Genomic DNA, 17176 nt, shown 5'->3' on the forward strand with positions numbered 1-17176 from the left:
GGCATCCGGTCCCATCACTTCATGGCAAATAAATGGGAAAAGTGGAAACAGTGACAGACTTAATTTTCTTGTGCGCCAAGATCACTGCAGATGGTGACTGCAGCCACAAAATTAAAAGATGCTTGCTCCCTGGAAGAAAAGCTATGACCAACCTAGACAGCTTATTAAAAAGCAGAGACGTCACTTTGATGACAAAGGTCCCTAAGCTGTGGTTTTTCCAGTAGTCATGTACGGGTGTGAGAGTTCGACCATATAGAAGACTGAGCGCCAAAGAATTGATGCTTTCCAACTGTGGTGTTGGAGAAGACCTTTGAGAGTCCCTCGGACGGCAAGGAGATCAATCCAGTCCACCCTGAAGGAAATCAACCCTGAACATTCACTGGAAGGACTGATGCTGAAGCTTCAATACTTTGGCCACCTGATGCAAAGAGTCAACTCACTAGAAAAGCCCCTGATTCTTGGAAGGATTGAGGACAGGAAGAGAAGGGGCCAACAGAGGATGAGATGGTTGGATGGCATCACCGACTCAATGGACATGAGTTTGAGCAAATTCCGGGAGATGGTGAGGGACAGGGAAGCCTGGCGTGCTGCAGTCCATGGGGTCGCAGAGAGTCGGACACGACTGGGAGACTGAACACGTGTTTATTTATCGTGTTGTACATCACAGCCTCAGTGCTTCTTTTTCTTTTGATGAGAAGCTTGTATCCTGTGACCACCTTCATCCAGCCCCCCCTCTGCCATCCCTCTCTCTGATAACACGAGTCTTATCTCTTTTCCCATGAGTGTTGTTGTTTTAAAGCATATACACTGGAAGTCTTTTTTTTTTTTTTTTAATGCATTTATTTGGCCATGGCAGGTCTTTAGTGGCGGCATGTGAACTCTTCACTGTGGCAGGTGGGTTCTAGTTCCCTGACCGGGGATCAGACCTGAGCCCCCTGCATTGGGAGCACAGAGTTCCAGCCCCTGGATAACTAGGGCAGTCCCCCTCTGTCTGTTTCTGAAGTACCATTGATCTACAACACTATTTCAGTTCCCATTACACAACATGGTGATTCGACATTTCAAAAGGATCACCAGGGTGAGTCTCGTTGCTGGGGCGGGGCGAGGTGGGGCGAGGTGGGTAGACGTGGGCGGATGTGTCCCCCTATAAAGATATGACACAGTCGCTGTTCCCCATGCTGGTTAATCTTCTGCTGAAACTTGTCCTCCGAGCACCCTGCTTCTTCTCTCTTCTCACAGCTCTTCCCTCTGGAGACCCCCTGTTTTCTGTATCTTTGACTCTGTTTCTGTTTTGTTATGTTGGTTCACTCACTTTTTTTTTAGATTCCACATTTAATGAAATCATGCAGTATTTGTCTCTTCTCCGTCTGACTTAACCTCACGAAGCATAATACCCTCTGTTGCTGCTGCCGCTGCTGAGTCACTTCAGTCGTGTCCGACTCTCTGCGACCCCATAGACGGCAGCACACCAGGCTCCTCCGTCCGTGGGATTTTCCAGGCAAGAGCACTGGTGTGGGGTGCCATCGCCTTCTCCAGTAATACCCTCTAGGCCCATCCACGTTGCCAGAGACAGCAGGATTCCATTCTTCCGATGGCCGAGTGCTGTTCCGTTGTGCATACCGCAACATCTTCATCACTCGTCTGGGATGGGCGCTTAGGTTGGCTGCATATTCTGGCTGTTGTAAATAGTGCTGTGATGAACAGGGAGGCGCAGATATCTCTCCAGTGTTTCCATGTTCTTCAGATAAATTCCCAGCGGTGGGATCACTGCATCAGGTGGCAGCTGCACGTTCTGAGGAACCTCCATACTGTTCTCCATCATGTCTGCACCGATTTACGCTTCCATGAACACGCACGAGGGTCCCCTTTGGTCCACGCCCTTGCTAACGCTTGTCATGTGTACTCTTTGTGATGATGGCCATTCTGACAGGTGTGAGGTGGTGTCTCACTGACATGGTCTGCGTTTCCCTCATAGTTCATGATGTTGAGCATCTTTTCATGTGCCTGTTGGCCGCCTGCATTTCCTTTTTGGAAAAATGTCTGTTCAGATCCTCTGTCCATTTTTCAGTTGTTTTTTGGTGTTGAGTTGTATGAGTCCTTGGTATATTTTGGATACTCTCTCCTTACCAGATTATCACTTGCGAATATCTTCCCTGATTCAGTAAGTGGCCTTTCATTTTGTCGATAATTTTCTTCCTTGTACAGAGGCATTTTAGTTTGATGCTGTCTCATCTGTTTCTATTGACTTTTCTTTCCCTTGCCTGAGGAGACAAATCAAAATATATACATATATATGTATTACTAAGACCAATGTCAGAAAGCATCCTGCCAATGTTTTCTTTTAGAAGTCTCACGGGTTCAGGTCTTACATTTAAGTCTTTAGTCCACTTTGGACTCTGTCTCTGTAGGCGGTATGAGAGCGCGGGGCGGTTCTTTGGCATGCGGCTATTGAGTTCTCCCAACACCATTTACTGAAGAGGCTGTCTTGCCGCCCTTATCATAGATTAATTGCCCATATAAGTGTGGGTTCCTTTCTGGGTTCTCTAGTATGTTCCATTGACCTGTGTGCCTGTTTTTGGGCCAGGACAATGCTGTTTTGATTAGCATAACTTTGGAGTATAGTTTGGAATTAGGATGCATGACACCTCTAATTTTTTTCCTCTTTTCTCAAGATGGTTTTGCTATTCAGGGGTCTTTGTGTTTCTATGCAAATTTTAGACTCATTTGTTGTAGTTCTGTGAAAAATACCGTTGATATTTTGACAGGGATTATATTGAATCTGTAGATTGCCTCGGGTAGTATGGCCATTTTTACAATATTAACTCTTTCCATCTATGAACATGGGATACCTTTCCATCTGTTTGTGTTATCTTCAGTTTCTTTCACTAGTGTCTCATAGATTTCTGAGTACAGATCTTTTACCTCCTTGGTTAAATTTATGCCTAGGTATTTTATTCTTTTCATGCGATTGTAAATGGGATTGCTTTCTTAGTTTCTTTCTGGTAGTTCCTTCTTAGTGTGTCGCAACGCAATGGGCCTCTGTAGTTAACTTCATATGGCAACTCTGCTCTTACATCTTTGTTAAATGGTGCAGCCAGTTTGGAAAATAATCAGATTTTCAAAAAGTCTAACATAGTCACTGTATGACTGGCACTGTATGGAATTCCACTTTGGTTTATTCCCAAAGAGCTGAAAACATATCCACATAAAAACCTGTTTGTATCAGCATTATTCATGATGGCCAAGGTAGAAACAACCCAGACGTCCACCACCTGATGGATGGATTAACAAAACGTGGTCCATCCGCGTGGTGGAATACGATTCGGCCTTAAAAAGGAATGAAGTGCTGACACATGCTGCTACACAGAGTCAGCTTGCACACGTGCTAAGTGAAAGAAGCCAGACATGGAAGAGCACAGCTTGCATGAGTGCCTTTAGCTAAATGCCCAGAACAGGCACCTCCATAGACATGGTGGGTCAGGAGGGCTGCTGGGAGTGGGGGTGAGGTTTCTCTGGGGTGATGAAGAGAGTCTGACTTTAGCTCCTGATGATTGTGGATGCTCTGTGAACATACTAAACCCCGGCATTGCATACTGCAATCAGGTGGGTGTTACGGGAGGTGAGTCATGTCTCAATAAAACTGTTTCCAGAAGCCCAGATCATCCTCTCTGGAGAAGGGGTGGCGGGGCTTGTCCCCCACCCTGCTGGAGCTGCCTGGCCACAGACCCCCCCGGAGCAGCGTCACCAGAGCGGCCCGGGTGAGGCGCGGTCAGGGGGTCTGTGCCGGGACACAGCAGCCAGCCTGGGTTCCCAGGTCCTGTGTCCTGCAGGGGGTGGTCCGGAGCGGTGCGCTCCCCCTGGTTCACCAGGGCCCCCTCAGCGCTGGATCCCACTGACGTCCTATCTCTTAGGTGCTCCCATGGGGCCCTCCCTGGGGATTCCACGTTCCTCCCCAACCAGCGTGTTCCTCGGACCCAGGCAGGAAGGGCCTCTCCCAGTCCACTTCACCCCAGCCCAGTGGGGGGACGTGCCCAGGACGGGGGGACGTGCCCGGGGAGGGCTCCAGTCTGGCCCGGCAATCCCGAGATCAGGCTAACCACCTGCAGTAATCCCCATGGCCCAGAATCCGGGATCCCTGTTCCGGACTTCTGATTGCTCCTCTGATTAAACAAATAGGTTCAATTCACATGCATTATAATTAAGTCATCTCAAGTCCTTTTTGAAGGAGAGAAATAATTCGTAATAAGCAGTTTAAATTCCCATTTCCCACGAGTGGATTTCCATCCGTCCTAGAAGCTGAGAAGACCGCAGCCTCTCCGTGGCTGTTTCCCAGGTTGCTGTCAACCAGGTAGGGCTTTTCCCGGCAACAGAGCGTGGCCCCGTGTCACCCTGAAGGCCCGAGACCTCTGGGACAGTGTCCCCTGGCTGTCAGAAGAGAAGGAGCAGAATTGATTGGCATGCTAACAAGTTCACTAGGTAATAAGTCTTAAAAATAAAATGCTTTTTGAAGAACCTGAAACCTATTGAAATTCGAAGACGAGCCCTCCAGCCGTCAGATGCCTTTGTTCCCACTGGTGCGCGGCGACCCTGCCTCCGCCCCCCAGGCGGTTGCCACCCTGGGCTCCTTTCCTCTGCGGTTTCGGAAGAGCTTCCTTATGACCCACTGCAGCGGCTGCGGTTAAATTTCCTGCAACCAGCGCTCTGTATGTATATACAACACCCGACTGGGAGTTTTATCTGAGAATGCATTCTCCTTCCGAAAACCGTCCTCGAGATGCTCAGCCGTCTCCAGGCCTTGTGTCCGCACATGCCGCAGCCAAGGCCGGGTGGGCGCCTGGGGTGCCCCGAGCCCAGGTGTCCCCTGGAAGGATGGTGTCCAGCCCGACGTGGCCACCTCACCCTGGTGGGACCATACCAGCTTCCTCCAGGGCAGGGGCCTGCTTCTCTGGAGCCGGTCCTCCCGTGGTGAGGGTCGGCGTTATCCCGGGGCCCTCGCTGTGCCACATGGGCAGGGACCCTCCGCGGGGGTTTCCTGAGGCGGGCTGCCCTCCAGAGTGACCCACGGCAGGGCCGCTGCCCCTCCGAGCTGGCTGTGGCTTTTGGCCGGGGGTAACACTGCCTGGAGAGACAGCAGGGGCGGGGAAGCGACTCACTGGGTGTCTAAGCTGGTCCAGGAATCAAAAGCTTTCAGAGCACGCACTCAGCAGACCGTCTAGGGGCCACAGAGGCCTGGCCTTGCCGCAGGGCCGCCGGCGGTCGGCTCTGCGTAGGAAGGTTCTCTTGTTCAGGCGCTCGGTCGTGCCCCACTCTGTGACCCCGTGGACCGTGGCAGGCCGGGCTGTAGTGGCGGTGACCTGACCCTAGGTGCAGGTCCGGAGAGTGAGCAGGGGCCGGAGGGCCAGCCATGAGGCCCTGGTGGAGGAGCCTGGGTGGGAAGGCAGGCAGTTGGGTGTGAGTGGGTGCAGGGTAGCCAGCAGAGCCAAGGCTGCCCCCCGGGAACGACAGCAGTGTGCGCCCGTCTGGGGCTCCTGATGGGTGGCGCGGCCAGGTCAGTGCTGGGGCCCTGACGCGCTGCTGTGGACCAGGCCAGCCTTGCGCAGCGGGATCACGGCTGCCCGGCACCCCCAGGCCCCAGGGACGGAAGGATGGTGGAGACTCGCGGAGGGCCTGGCTCGGTGTTTGTTTGGAGGCAGTGAAGGGTTTCCAGTCCTGGTGGCCCGTGGTCAGTGGGTTTCCCTGACAGTCTGGTGTGGCCTGGGCAGCTTCCCCTGAGCCCAGGGCCCGAGGGCCAGCGGGCTGTGGGAGGCCCTGCTCAGGGAGCAGCCCGAGGCTCTTCTCTGCTTTCTCGGCTACACTCTTGTGTTCGGGCTTGGCAGAGCAGGGTATAAGGCTTTGCTGGGGGGCTTGTCCACGAGAGGCCCAGGCCTGGGCTGGCCCCACCAGCCCTCACCCCTGAGCTGCCTGCCGCCTGTCCAGCTACAGCCCGCCTGGGGAGCCACCGAGATCTGGAAGGCTCTCCTCTGCCCAGCATGAGGGTGGTGGGGGTCCCATGGGTGTGGCCTTGGGAACGAGGGTTTGGAGCCCAGCTCCTGTCCTGGGGCAGCTGCTGGGGGGCGGGCGGGGTGGGGGCTGGCTGCTCTCCATCTCCAGGCTTGCGCTGGGGGCGCAAGGGGGCTGGTCCTTTCCGACCTGGCCGCGCTGCCGTCCTGCCCACCTGTCCTGCCATCTGCCTCCTCTCCCCCCTTCCTGGAGCTTGGCTGAGACCATGCTGTGGTGACCAGGCATCCTTCTAAGGTTTTCCTGCTGCAGCGTTTGCTTCCTACTTGGGAAGCAAGAGTCATGGATCCGGTCCTGGTCCCTCTTTCCCACGCGGACCCCCGAGTGTCCTTAGAGTGAGACCTGGGCTGACCGCCGGCTCTGCCGGGTCCACTGATGTGACCTTGGCCGTTAGTTTTCTTCATCTGGGTCAGTATCAGGCCACCTCATGGAGGGTCTGGTGATAACCTACTGGGACAAAACCGGTGCTCTGCCCGGGGCTGGGGGCGCTCTGGTTCAGGCCACGTTCTGCCCCAGCCCAGCTGGCCAGCCTCACGAAGCTTGGGTCCCTCCAGCATCGTCGCATGCCTGGCTCAGATGGGCACTTGAGGGCAGGGCCTCAGCTCACACACACCCAGGCATCACGTCCGCATCGCACATCCCCAGTCTGCATCACAGGACAGCTGTTTGAATGATGGATAATTGGATCAGCTTCACAGAATCGGTTCTGAATTGTCAACTTTGGCGCTTCGGACTTACTCAGTCACTGCTGTGGTTTTGTGTTTTCTCTTGCCTTCTCGGAGGCTGCTGATTCACCACTCATCTAACCGCCTAAGTGCTATCTTCGTGAATTTTATTTTTGTCTTGTAACAGTGAAAGCTGTCACTGCTATGAATTTATTTTGAGAAAATATTGACATCGTGTGCCAAAAAGACATCTTTACTGGGCTCTATTTTATCCTCTCATGGTTTTAATTTCAAGGTAGGGTGAGTACTTCTTCCTGTTCGTATCCATTGATTCTCTCTGCCGTGGACATTTTACTCAGGGACATTTGAAAGTCTCATTTAAACTTTAATGTTAAACGTTGTTGAATGAGGCCAGCTGACCCAGGTCGGACAGAGCAGCACGTCTGTCCTCCTCTGCGTCCCTGCGGTCTGCAGTCCCGCCCCCAAGCTGGCCTGAGGGTGACCCTGCCGGACCGATTTAGGTCTGAGTGATGAGCCAGGCTAGAGATTGCTGTGTTCGCTTTGTTCTCTGCATACTTAGAAATGGAAATGTGGCACCAAAATTTTCTTTTGGATCCTGTTGATCAGCACGAATTGAATCATTGAAGTTGTGTTCGTTCATTTCCTGGACCCCTGCCTGAAAGTTTGTCTTCACAGCGTCTGGGTCTCCCGGTAGCATCGGCAAGATTCTCCCGCCGCACCTCAGCAGCCCGAACCCCCCGGGAGCTCTTTCCATCTTTTCAGTTCTGGCTGCGTGTTGTGGCCTGCGGGATCTGTTCCCTGACCAGGGGTCAAACCCCTGGCCCTGCGCTGGAAGCACGGAGTCCTAACCACTGGGCCTCCAGGGACGTCCACAGAGGGGAATTTTGATTCTTTGCTGGAAATCATCCCTTCTGAGGGGGCTGGAGAGCTATCTCGGAATATAACTAAAATTTTAAAATCACACAGGCCTTCTGTGTTGCAACAAAATAAAGATAATTGCTAGCTTAAAAAAAATGTTTTTTCTGACTTCTCTAATTTCTTCAATGCGCGCATGTGTGCACGTGTGTGTGTGTTGTACACATCTCTCTATTTTTGGTGACGGTCAACACACTCGTAGCTCTGGTCTTAAGGTCTCTGCTGTCCTGGAAGCAAAGCGCAGTGAGCCCAGAGGGCTCGTCTGAGTGCTTCCACTCCCAGGCGACAGGTTTTGCTCTGCCCAGGCTGTGTCCCCAGGGAGAGGGGAGGCCGGGTTTGGAGGATGTTTGTTGCTCATGGTCACGGAGGTGTTTGGCCCACCCAAGTCTGGGGGTTGCTGGTTGGGGTCCCCGGTTTCTTCCCTGCCTTTCCCTGGGCGGGCCGCCTTCCCCAGCTCCCTCCTGTCTTCTCCCTTATGTGGGTGTCTGCCACACCCTGAAGGTGCCAGGTTAAACCCTGGCTGGGGGTCAGAGGGCAAGGGTGTCCCTCCCTGCCCCCAGCTTCTGAAACCAGGAGGAGGCCCCAGGGTAGGAAGTGGGTCCGGATGGGGCATAATGGATAGATGTGGGCCTGGAGGGGCTTGAGACCGGGGTGGTGGGGAGCGTGTGTGAGGGCACCATCCGGGCAGCTGCCCGCCTTCCAGCCCCTCTCCTCTGGTCAGCACAACAGGGAGGGGGCAGAAATGCACTGCCAACCGCTGACCCCACCCCGGTTCCCCTCTCATCACAGAGGGGTCACTGGTGGGCATCCTGGGGGAGTCAGCCGAGCCCATGGAGGGGACCAGGGAGTCATGGACGCCGGGGGCCCGCAGGGTGGGGTCTGGGCTGCCCTGGTCAGGGCGTGTCCCCCGTTCTCCATTTTCAGCAGTGGGTGCTCAGGTGCCTTTGCTGGGTAGGGGGTCAAGGGGTGAATCCCCGATCTCCTGTGAAAAGTCCATGAGGGGGGCCTCTCCCTGGTCCTGATAACCAAGACCCCTGCTCGGAGGAAGATCCACCCGGGAACGGGTCACACTGGGGGAGGGGCGAAACTCAGGCTCCATCAGCCAAGCAGCGAGCTGAGAAATCACAAAAGCAAGTTACCCTGTGTTCAGCAGACTGCAGGGCGTACTCACGGGCAGGCTGACTCCCAGGCAGAAGGAGGAGGGAGCAGGGGCTGACCTGCTGTCCGGCCTTCGCTCCCGTCTCTGCAATCACGGAGGGCTGCGGGCTGGGGGTGCTGGGGGGTTGCCAGGGCTGGGCAGTGGAGCCTGCCCTCTGTTCAGCCGCTGCCTTTATGGCCTCGGCTTAGTCTCCGGAGTAAAGCTCCTTCCTAAGACTGAGTCCACTGTCCTTAGCCCCCAGCACTCCCCAGCCCCTTGTCTGTGGTCACCCCACCCCCCACATGCACGCACACAGGGATTCAGGGGCCCGTCAGGGTGAGGGGGCCACACCCGGGGTGTCCGCTCACTCCGCTCTCCCCACAGCGGTCAGACCCGCAGCTGCTGGCACAGTTCTACCATGCGGACGAGGAGCTGAGCCAGGTGGCCGCCGAGCTGGACAGCCTGGACGGGCGGAAGGACCCCCAGCGCTGCACGCTGCTTGTCAGCCAGTTCCGTTCCTGCCAGGTGAGGGGCGGGGACAGCGGAGGGGGCCGGCGGGGAGCCGAGCTGGGGACGGGCAGAGCTGCTGAGGAGGGCTGGGCTCACGGGCCCCCTCCAGGGGAATGGGGGGGATGGAGGGCCTGCCGGGGGCTGCCCCAGAGCTGGCGGGTGGCGACCTCCCCGCTGCAGGGTCCAGACTGACGGACGGTCCAGGCCGCCAGCTGGGAATTCCTATGGCTCAGCAAGCACGGCTTCACCAGCCTGACGACTTCTATTCAAGAGTTCCAGAGCCTGCTTAGCCCGCCAGTCCGCACCTCTCCACTTGGGGAGGTGCGGGCTTGGGCGTGCGTCCCAGATCACAGGCGGGTAGGGTCCCCCAAGTGTTTCAAGCATCACGGTTCTTACGGGAGGAGCGCACCCTCCTCTGTCATCTCTCAGGAGGGGCCAAGGACCGGGGACCATGAGGGTCTCCCTCCTGGCTGGCCCCTGGACAGCCTGCTTCCCCAGCAGAGGATGGCCACAGTCCCTGCAGCTCACTGAGCCCTGCCAGGCAGGAGGCCACTCTCTGCCCCTCCCCACCTGGCCCTGCTCTCCTGGCAGGGGGGCACTTGCTCCCTGGGACTCTTTGATCCCAAGCCCCCCGGGGCCTGCTCACTGCATGTTACACCGACGGACCAGGTGGGTGAAACTCAGCGGGCACCTCACAGAACCTCGGCAGGAAAAGCAGAGAGGGAGGTCCGCCCTGGGACTGGATGCAGGCGAAGCAGCTTAAAAAAGGTGGAAGAAAGTCATAAAAATCGGCTAAAGTACCTCATACTCACACAGAAACACCAGAACCTTCCATGTCTCAGGCTCCCTAAGGACCTCCGTGTCAGGGTCCCCAAGGCCATCCCAGGTTCCAGCAGGAGGACGCGCAGGACTGGGCACATTGATCCTCTCGGCTCCGATCCATCATAGCAAGAAGCTGCGAAGCAGAACCAGCGATGGGAAAAGGTCCAGTGGGGGAGTGGGGTCCAGGGGAGACAGGCCCCAGATTCCAGAATCCCGTCACAAGGACACACAGACCCACAGAGACACGTGTCCCTAGGGAAGCTTGTCACAGACTCAGAGCCGGGGTTCTCACTGGGGGGCCGGCCCTGCAGGCCCCTCTGCTGGGTAGACACTCAATCCAGCCCCAGGGAGGAGGGTGTGAGCACAGAAAGAGCACGGAGGCACAGGGAGCCCCCATCTGTGGGGGTGCTGGGGGCCCTCCCGACACCCCAGCTCCCGGACGCCAGCTCTGCACATGGGCCTCTTGGAGGACGGCAGTCAGGCCCGCTGGGAGGGCCTCTGTCTACACAACCGCATGGCCCCAAGTGTGGCTGAGGCCCCCCGGGCCCTGGCTCAGTACTCAGCTGCCCGCTCAGAAAACAGGACTTTGGCGGCTCAGGAAAGAGCCGCCAAAGTGAGCCTCCCTGTGCGAGCCACACCTTCACAGAGGCCCGGCGTGGTCGCATATAACTGGCCCATTACTGCAGCGCCCCTCGTTGTCGGGGGCTCCTGCGGCAGTGAATTCCTACGAAGCTCAGCTGGTCACAGTGGGAAGTGATTTTCATCTCTAACGTCTCCTGAAACAGGCATTTTGCCCTTTCTAGTTTTCATCGAGGTCTCACGTTCTGTTTGTCACGATGCCGTTGGTTCATTCCCTCCTTCGTTCTGCGGCGCTTACCCACAGAGGTGCCCCTCTGCAGAAGGCGGATGATGGCACAGGGGGCAGGCAGGCTCGAGGGGGATGGGGTGGGTGTCTCGCGGACCGCTGCAGTCAGGGAGGGATTTGGACAGAGGCCGCACGCAGGGAGGGGTGCCGTGAGTGACCACAACACACGTGAGATAAAATGTGCCAGCCTGGCGGAGGGGCTGGCTGCAGCACGCCCTGCCGGGCCCCCGCGTGGCCTTGACTTTTAGAGCCCCGTCACCCTGGGGGGATCACCCAGCTCCAGATTTAGCTGGTCCTCAGTCCAGGTGGCTTGGTGGTGAGGAATCCATCTGCCAATGCAGGAGATGCGGGTTCGATCCCTGGGTTGGGAAGATCCCCTGCAGGAGGGAATGGCAGCCCACTGCAGTCTTCTTGCCAGGAGAATCCTATGGACAGAGGAGCCTGGTGGGCTGCAGTCCATGGGGTCGCAGAGTCGGACACGACTGAGCAGACACGCGCTTGCTCTTCCCCGCCCCTGATGTTCCCAGCATCCGTGCATCAGTTCCCGGAGCACGTGGACGCCCCCTGAAGTGCCCGGAGGTCACGGCTTTCTCAGCCATGGGCGGGGGCTCGGCCCCTTGCCCGGGGTGCCTCAGGCTTCCCAGGTCCATCACACCAGGTGCCTGCACTCAGCGGGGGCGTCTGTGCAGAGCCCGCAGGGCAGCACCAGCCCAGCCTGGTTCTGCTTCCTGGGGGGGCCTGGGGGTCACATTTTCCTAATTCTTTACAAGCCTGCTCATTTTTATATTGGATGCCTGGCATTGGGAATTCTACCTTGCTGGTAGCTGAATATTTTTGTGTTTTTTGGAGCTTTATTTTGTAATACAGTTTTGTTGCTTGGAAATGATTTGATCCTTTGGGGTCTTGTTTTTTGTTTTTTTTTTTTTAAGATGTCATGCAGGTTCAGAGCTCTGTTTAGTCTGGGGCTAAGAAGAATTGGTACCGAGTACACCTGGGTATTACTCAATGCCCTGTGATCTGTGAGCATTTCTATGCTGTGGGCCCTGTGTCCAGCTGGACACTCAGGGAGGGGCCTCCCCGAGACTGTCTCCCCAGGCAGCTCGCTCATCTCTGCTACTCTGTCCTCTGGATTCTGGTGGCCTTGGCTTCCCCAGACTCTCGGTTCTGTCTCTTCAATGAGGGCGTTTGCTGGGTTCCACCTGGTCCCCTCTGTCTGTGCCAGGACCCAAGAATTTCCATCCAGGCGGTGAGCTGCACAGTCACAGCTCCCGCCTCATCCATTTCTCTTCTCTCTGGGATCACACGTCGCCTGATGTCCAGTGTCTGGAGAATCCTTGTCTTGTTTCCATCATTATCGTTTGAGGAGGTAGTTTTCATTCCTGTTACTCCATCTTGGCTGGAATCGGATGTCCCAGTAAGTATCCCGTGAGGGACACTGCTTTAGCTCTGAGGACCCATCAGTGTCCCTGGGTCCCTCGGTGGCTATTTGCTGGGACGTCCTCAGGCAGCTCCTGTCCTGGGCTGGGCAGTGGGGAGCATCCCCACTAAAAGGCCCCACAACTCTGGGCGAGGGCTTGGCTCGCTGGCCCACGACTCTGGGCGAGGGCTTGGCTCGCTGGCCCACGACTCTGGGCGAGGGCTTGGCTCCCTGGCCCACGACTCTGGGCGAGGGCTTGGCTCCCTGGCCCACGACTCTGGGCGAGGGCTTGGCTCCCTGGCCCACGACTCTGGGCGAGGGCTTGGCTCCCTGGCCCACGACTCTGGGCGAGAGCTTGGCTCCCTGGCCCACGACTCTGGGCGAGGGCTTGGCTCCCTGACCCGCAGGGCACTTGCTGTTGGTTTTGACATTAGTTTTTTGTGAGTTTGTTGAATCGTGAGAAAGGGACCTGCCCACCCAGAAAACCTTTTAAAAAGAGCTGACAGTGAGACGGCTCAGTGATGGTTGGGTTTTATTTTCACATTTTGTGCAATTCTGCTTATGGTGCAGAATTCCCTTCAGAGTTTAGCGCATCACCTGTTTGCATTAGAAAGTCGCGCTTCCTGCTCATGGCTACTGCCTGAGGAAAACTCGAGCTCGAGCCTCAGGGGTGGGGAGGGCTGTTGAGACAAAACCGCCCAGGGCGGGACTGTCAGTCAGAGCCGTCTCTCTGGAAACCAATTTGGTGAATGGGATCGGAGCCTGTGCACGCAGCTCACACTCGGCTTTGTCACGCTGCCTCTAGGCGTGGCTTCTGAGGGACCAGCCCGAAGTGCAGCGTCAGGCGTCAGGCGCCGCGGTGGCATTCACGGAAAATTAGAAGTGTCTGAGGGTCCAGCAGAGGAGGGAGCAGGGAGCTGGGATCCCACGAGGCTCCCCACCACAAGCTGGATTTGTGGGAAGTCATAATGACGTGTCCCAGCAGTAAGCGACAGCAGCAGCGTGCAGAATTACACGCACGGACTATCCCGGCTGACGGGACAAGAACAGGGAGCAGGCGTGCCACCTGCGGCCTCTGTGCCAAGGACACTCCCGCCCCACCACTTGCCCGCTTCCCAGTTCCTGGGATGGATGTGCATGCATTTCACCCTTAGCAAATCACAAAGAAATGAAATTTTCAACATTCCCGTAATTCTACTGAATGAATGGTACATGTATACAGAACAGGACAATTTTGAGAAAAGAGTGGGATGTCACCTAAGATTCAGTAGAGCAGGTTTGAGGAGGCTGGGCTACAGGTCAAGCCTTAGTGACGTCCATCCGACAGCAGGTCTTGCCCGACCCTGTTGCCCTCAAGCCCAGGATGACGCAGGCTGAGAATGTCAATCAAAGAAGCACAGAGAGCGGACACTGAGGAGCCTCTTTCAGAGCGTCTGTCCACCCGGCTCCGTTCAGTCGCTCAGTCGTGTCTGACTCTTCGTAACCCCGCGGACTGCAGCAGGCCAGGCTTCCCTGTCCATCGCCAACTCCCGGAGCTTGCTCACACTCAGGTCCATCGAGTCAGTGATACCATCCAACCATCTCATCTTCTGTCGTCCCCTTCTCCTCCTGTCCCCAATCTTTCCTAGAATCATGGTCTTTTCTGAGGAGTCCGTTCTTCGCATCGGGTGGCCAAAGAATTGGAGTAACAGCTTTAGCATCAGTCCTTCCAATGAATATTCAGGACTGGTCTCCTTTAGAATGGACTGGTTGGATCTCCTTGCAGTCCATGGGACTCTCAAGAGTCTTCTCCAACACCACAGTTCAAAAGCATCAATTCTTTGGCGCTCAGCTTTCTTTATGGTCCAACTCTCACATCCATACATGACCACTGGAAAAACCATAGCTTGGACTAGACGGACCTTTGTTGGCAAAGTAGTGTCTCTGCTTTTTAATATGCTGTCTAGATTGGTCATAACTTTTCTTCCAAGGAGCAAGTGTCGTTTAATGTCATGGCTGCAGTCACCATCTGCAGTGATTTAGGAGCCAAAAAAAGTAAAGTCTGTCACTGTTTCCATTGTTTCTCCATCTGTTTGCCATGAAGTGATGGGCCCAGATGCTGTGATCTTCGTTTTCTGAATGCTGAGTTTTAAGGCAACTTTTTCACTCTCCTCTTTTCACTTTCATCAAGAGGCTCTTTAGTTCCTCTTCACTTTCTGCCATAAGTGAGGTGTCATCTGCATATCTGAGGTTATTGATATTTCTCCCGGCAATCTTGATTCCAGCTTGTGCTTCATCCAGCCCAGCGTTTCTCATGATGTACTCTGCATTTAAGTTAAATAAGCAGGGTGACAATATACAGCCTTGACGTACTCCTTTCCGAATTTGGAACCAGTCTATTGTTCCATGTTCGGTTCTAACTGTTGCTTCTTGACCTGCATAGAAATTTCTCAGGAGGCAGGTCAGGTGGTCTGGTATTCTCATCTCTTTTAAAAATTTTCCACAGTTTGTTGTGATCTACACAGTCAAAGGTTTTGGCGTAATCAATGAAGCAGATGTTTTTCTGGAATTCTCTTGCTTTTTCTATGATCCAGTGAATGTTGGCACTGTGATCTCTGGTTCCTCTGCCTTTTCTAAATCCAGCTTGAACATCTGAAAGTTCATGGTTCATATACTGTTGAAGTCTTGCTTGGAGAATTTTGAGCATTACTTTGCTATCGTGTGAGATGAGTGCAATTGTGCAGTAGTTTGAACATTCTTTGGCATTGCCTTTCTTTGGGATTGGAATGAAAACTGACATTTTTCAGTCCTGTGGCCACAGCTGAGTTTTCCAAATTTGCTGGCATACTTTCACAGCATCATCTTTTAGGACTTGAAATAGCTCAGCTGGAATTCCACCTTTACTAGCTTTGTTTGTAGTGATGCTTCCTAAGGCCCACTTGACTTAGCATACCAGGATGTCTGGCTCGAGGTGAGTGATCACACCATCATGGTTACCTGGGTCATTAAGATCTTTTTTGTACAGTTCTTCTGTGTATTTTTGCCACCTCTTCTTAACATTTGCTGCTTCTGTTAGGTCTATACCGTTTCTATTCTTTATTTTGCCCATCTGCATCCCTGGTAGCTCAGTTGGTAAAGAATCTGCCTGCAATGCAGGATACCCCAGTTTGATTCCTGGGTTGGGAAGATCCACTGGAGAAGAGATAGGCTACCCGCTCCAGTATTCTTGGACTTCCCTTGTGGCTCATCTGGTAAAGAATCCGCCTGCAGTGAGGGAGACCTGGGTTCGATCCCTGGGTTGGGAAGATCCCCTGGAGAAGGCAAAGGCTACCCACTCCAGTGTTCTGGCCTGGAGAATTCCATGCACTATATAGTCCGTGGGGTCGCAAAGAGTCAGACACAAGTGAATGACTTTCACTTTCACTTTTGCATGAAATGTTCCCTTGGTATCTCTAATTTTCTTGAAGAGAAAATTCTAGTCTTTCCCATCTCTAGTCTTTGCCTTCTATTGTTTTCCTCTATTTCTTTGCATTGATCACTGAGGAAGGCTTTCTTATCTCTCCTTGCTATTCTTTGGAACTCTGCATTCAGATGGGTATATCTTTTCTTTTCTCCTTTGCCTTCCGCCTCTCTTCTTTTCTCAGCTATTTGTAAGGCCTCTTCAGACAACCAGTTTGTATTTTTGCATTTCTTTTTCTTGGGGATGGTTTTGATCACTGCCTCCTGTACGATGTCACAAATCTCCGTCTGTAGTTCTTCAGGCACTGTATCAGATCTAATCCCTTGAATCTATTTGTCACTTCCACTGTATAATCGTAAGGGATTTGATTTAGGTCATACCTGAACGGTCTAGTGGTTTTCCTTACTTTCTTCAATTTAAGCCTGAATTTGGCAATAAGGAGCTCATGATCTGAGCAACAGTCAGTTCCTGGTCTTGTTTTTGCTGACCGTGTAGAGCTTCTCTATCTTCACCTTTAAAGAATATAATCAATCTGATTTCAGTGTTGACCATCTGGTGAGGTCCATGTGTAGAGTTGTCTCTTGTGTCGTTGGAAGAGGGTGTTTGCTATGACCAGTGCGTTCTCTTGGCAAAACTGTTAGCCTCTGCCCTGCTTCGTTTTGTACTCCAAGGCCAAACTTGCCCGTTATTCCAGGTATCTCTTGACTTCCTGCTTTTGCATTCCAGTCCCCTGTGATGACAAGGACATCTTTTTTTGGTGTTAGTTCTAGAAGATCTTGTAGATCCTCACAGAAGTGTTCAGCTTCAGCTTCTTTGGCATTAGTGGTTGGGCCACAGACGTGAATTACTGTGATATTGAATGGTTTGCCTTGGAAACAAACAGAGATCATTCTTTTGTTTTTGAGATTGCACCCAAGTACTGCGTCTTGGACTCTTTTGTTGACTGTAATGGCTACTCCATTTCTTCTAAGGGATTCCTGCCCACAGTAGTAGATATAAGAGTCATCTGAGTTAAACTCACCCATTCCAGTCCATTTTAGTTCACTGATTCCTAAAATGTCGATGTTCACTCTCTCCATCTCCTGCTTGATTACTTCTAATCTGCCTTGATTCATGGACCTAACATTCCAGGTTCCTATGCAATTTTGCTCTTTACAGCGTCGGACTTTACTTCCATCACCAGTCACACCCCCAACTGGGTGTTGTTTTCTCTTTGGCTCCGTCTGTTCATTCTTTCTGGAGTTATTTCTCCACTCTTCTCCAGTAGCATATTGGGCACCTACCCACCATCTGTCCACCCAGGAATTCCATTTCTCCAGCTCTGTCC

General features: G+C 53.8%; 1 protein-coding gene across 1 annotated transcript in view; it reads left to right on the forward strand.

Moving 5' to 3' along the window:
* ZFYVE28 (zinc finger FYVE-type containing 28) overlaps window positions 1-17176 on the forward strand; it is a 98102-nt gene that overhangs the window by 36325 nt on the left and 44601 nt on the right. The window contains exon 2 of the mRNA XM_061421120.1: window positions 9181-9321. Within this exon, the coding sequence (XP_061277104.1) occupies window positions 9181-9321 (141 nt within the window). The remainder of the gene's footprint in view (window positions 1-9180; window positions 9322-17176) is intronic.

Source organism: Bos javanicus, chromosome 6 (assembly GCF_032452875.1).
Source record: "Bos javanicus breed banteng chromosome 6, ARS-OSU_banteng_1.0, whole genome shotgun sequence".
Classification (NCBI taxonomy): Eukaryota; Metazoa; Chordata; class Mammalia; order Artiodactyla; family Bovidae; genus Bos; species Bos javanicus.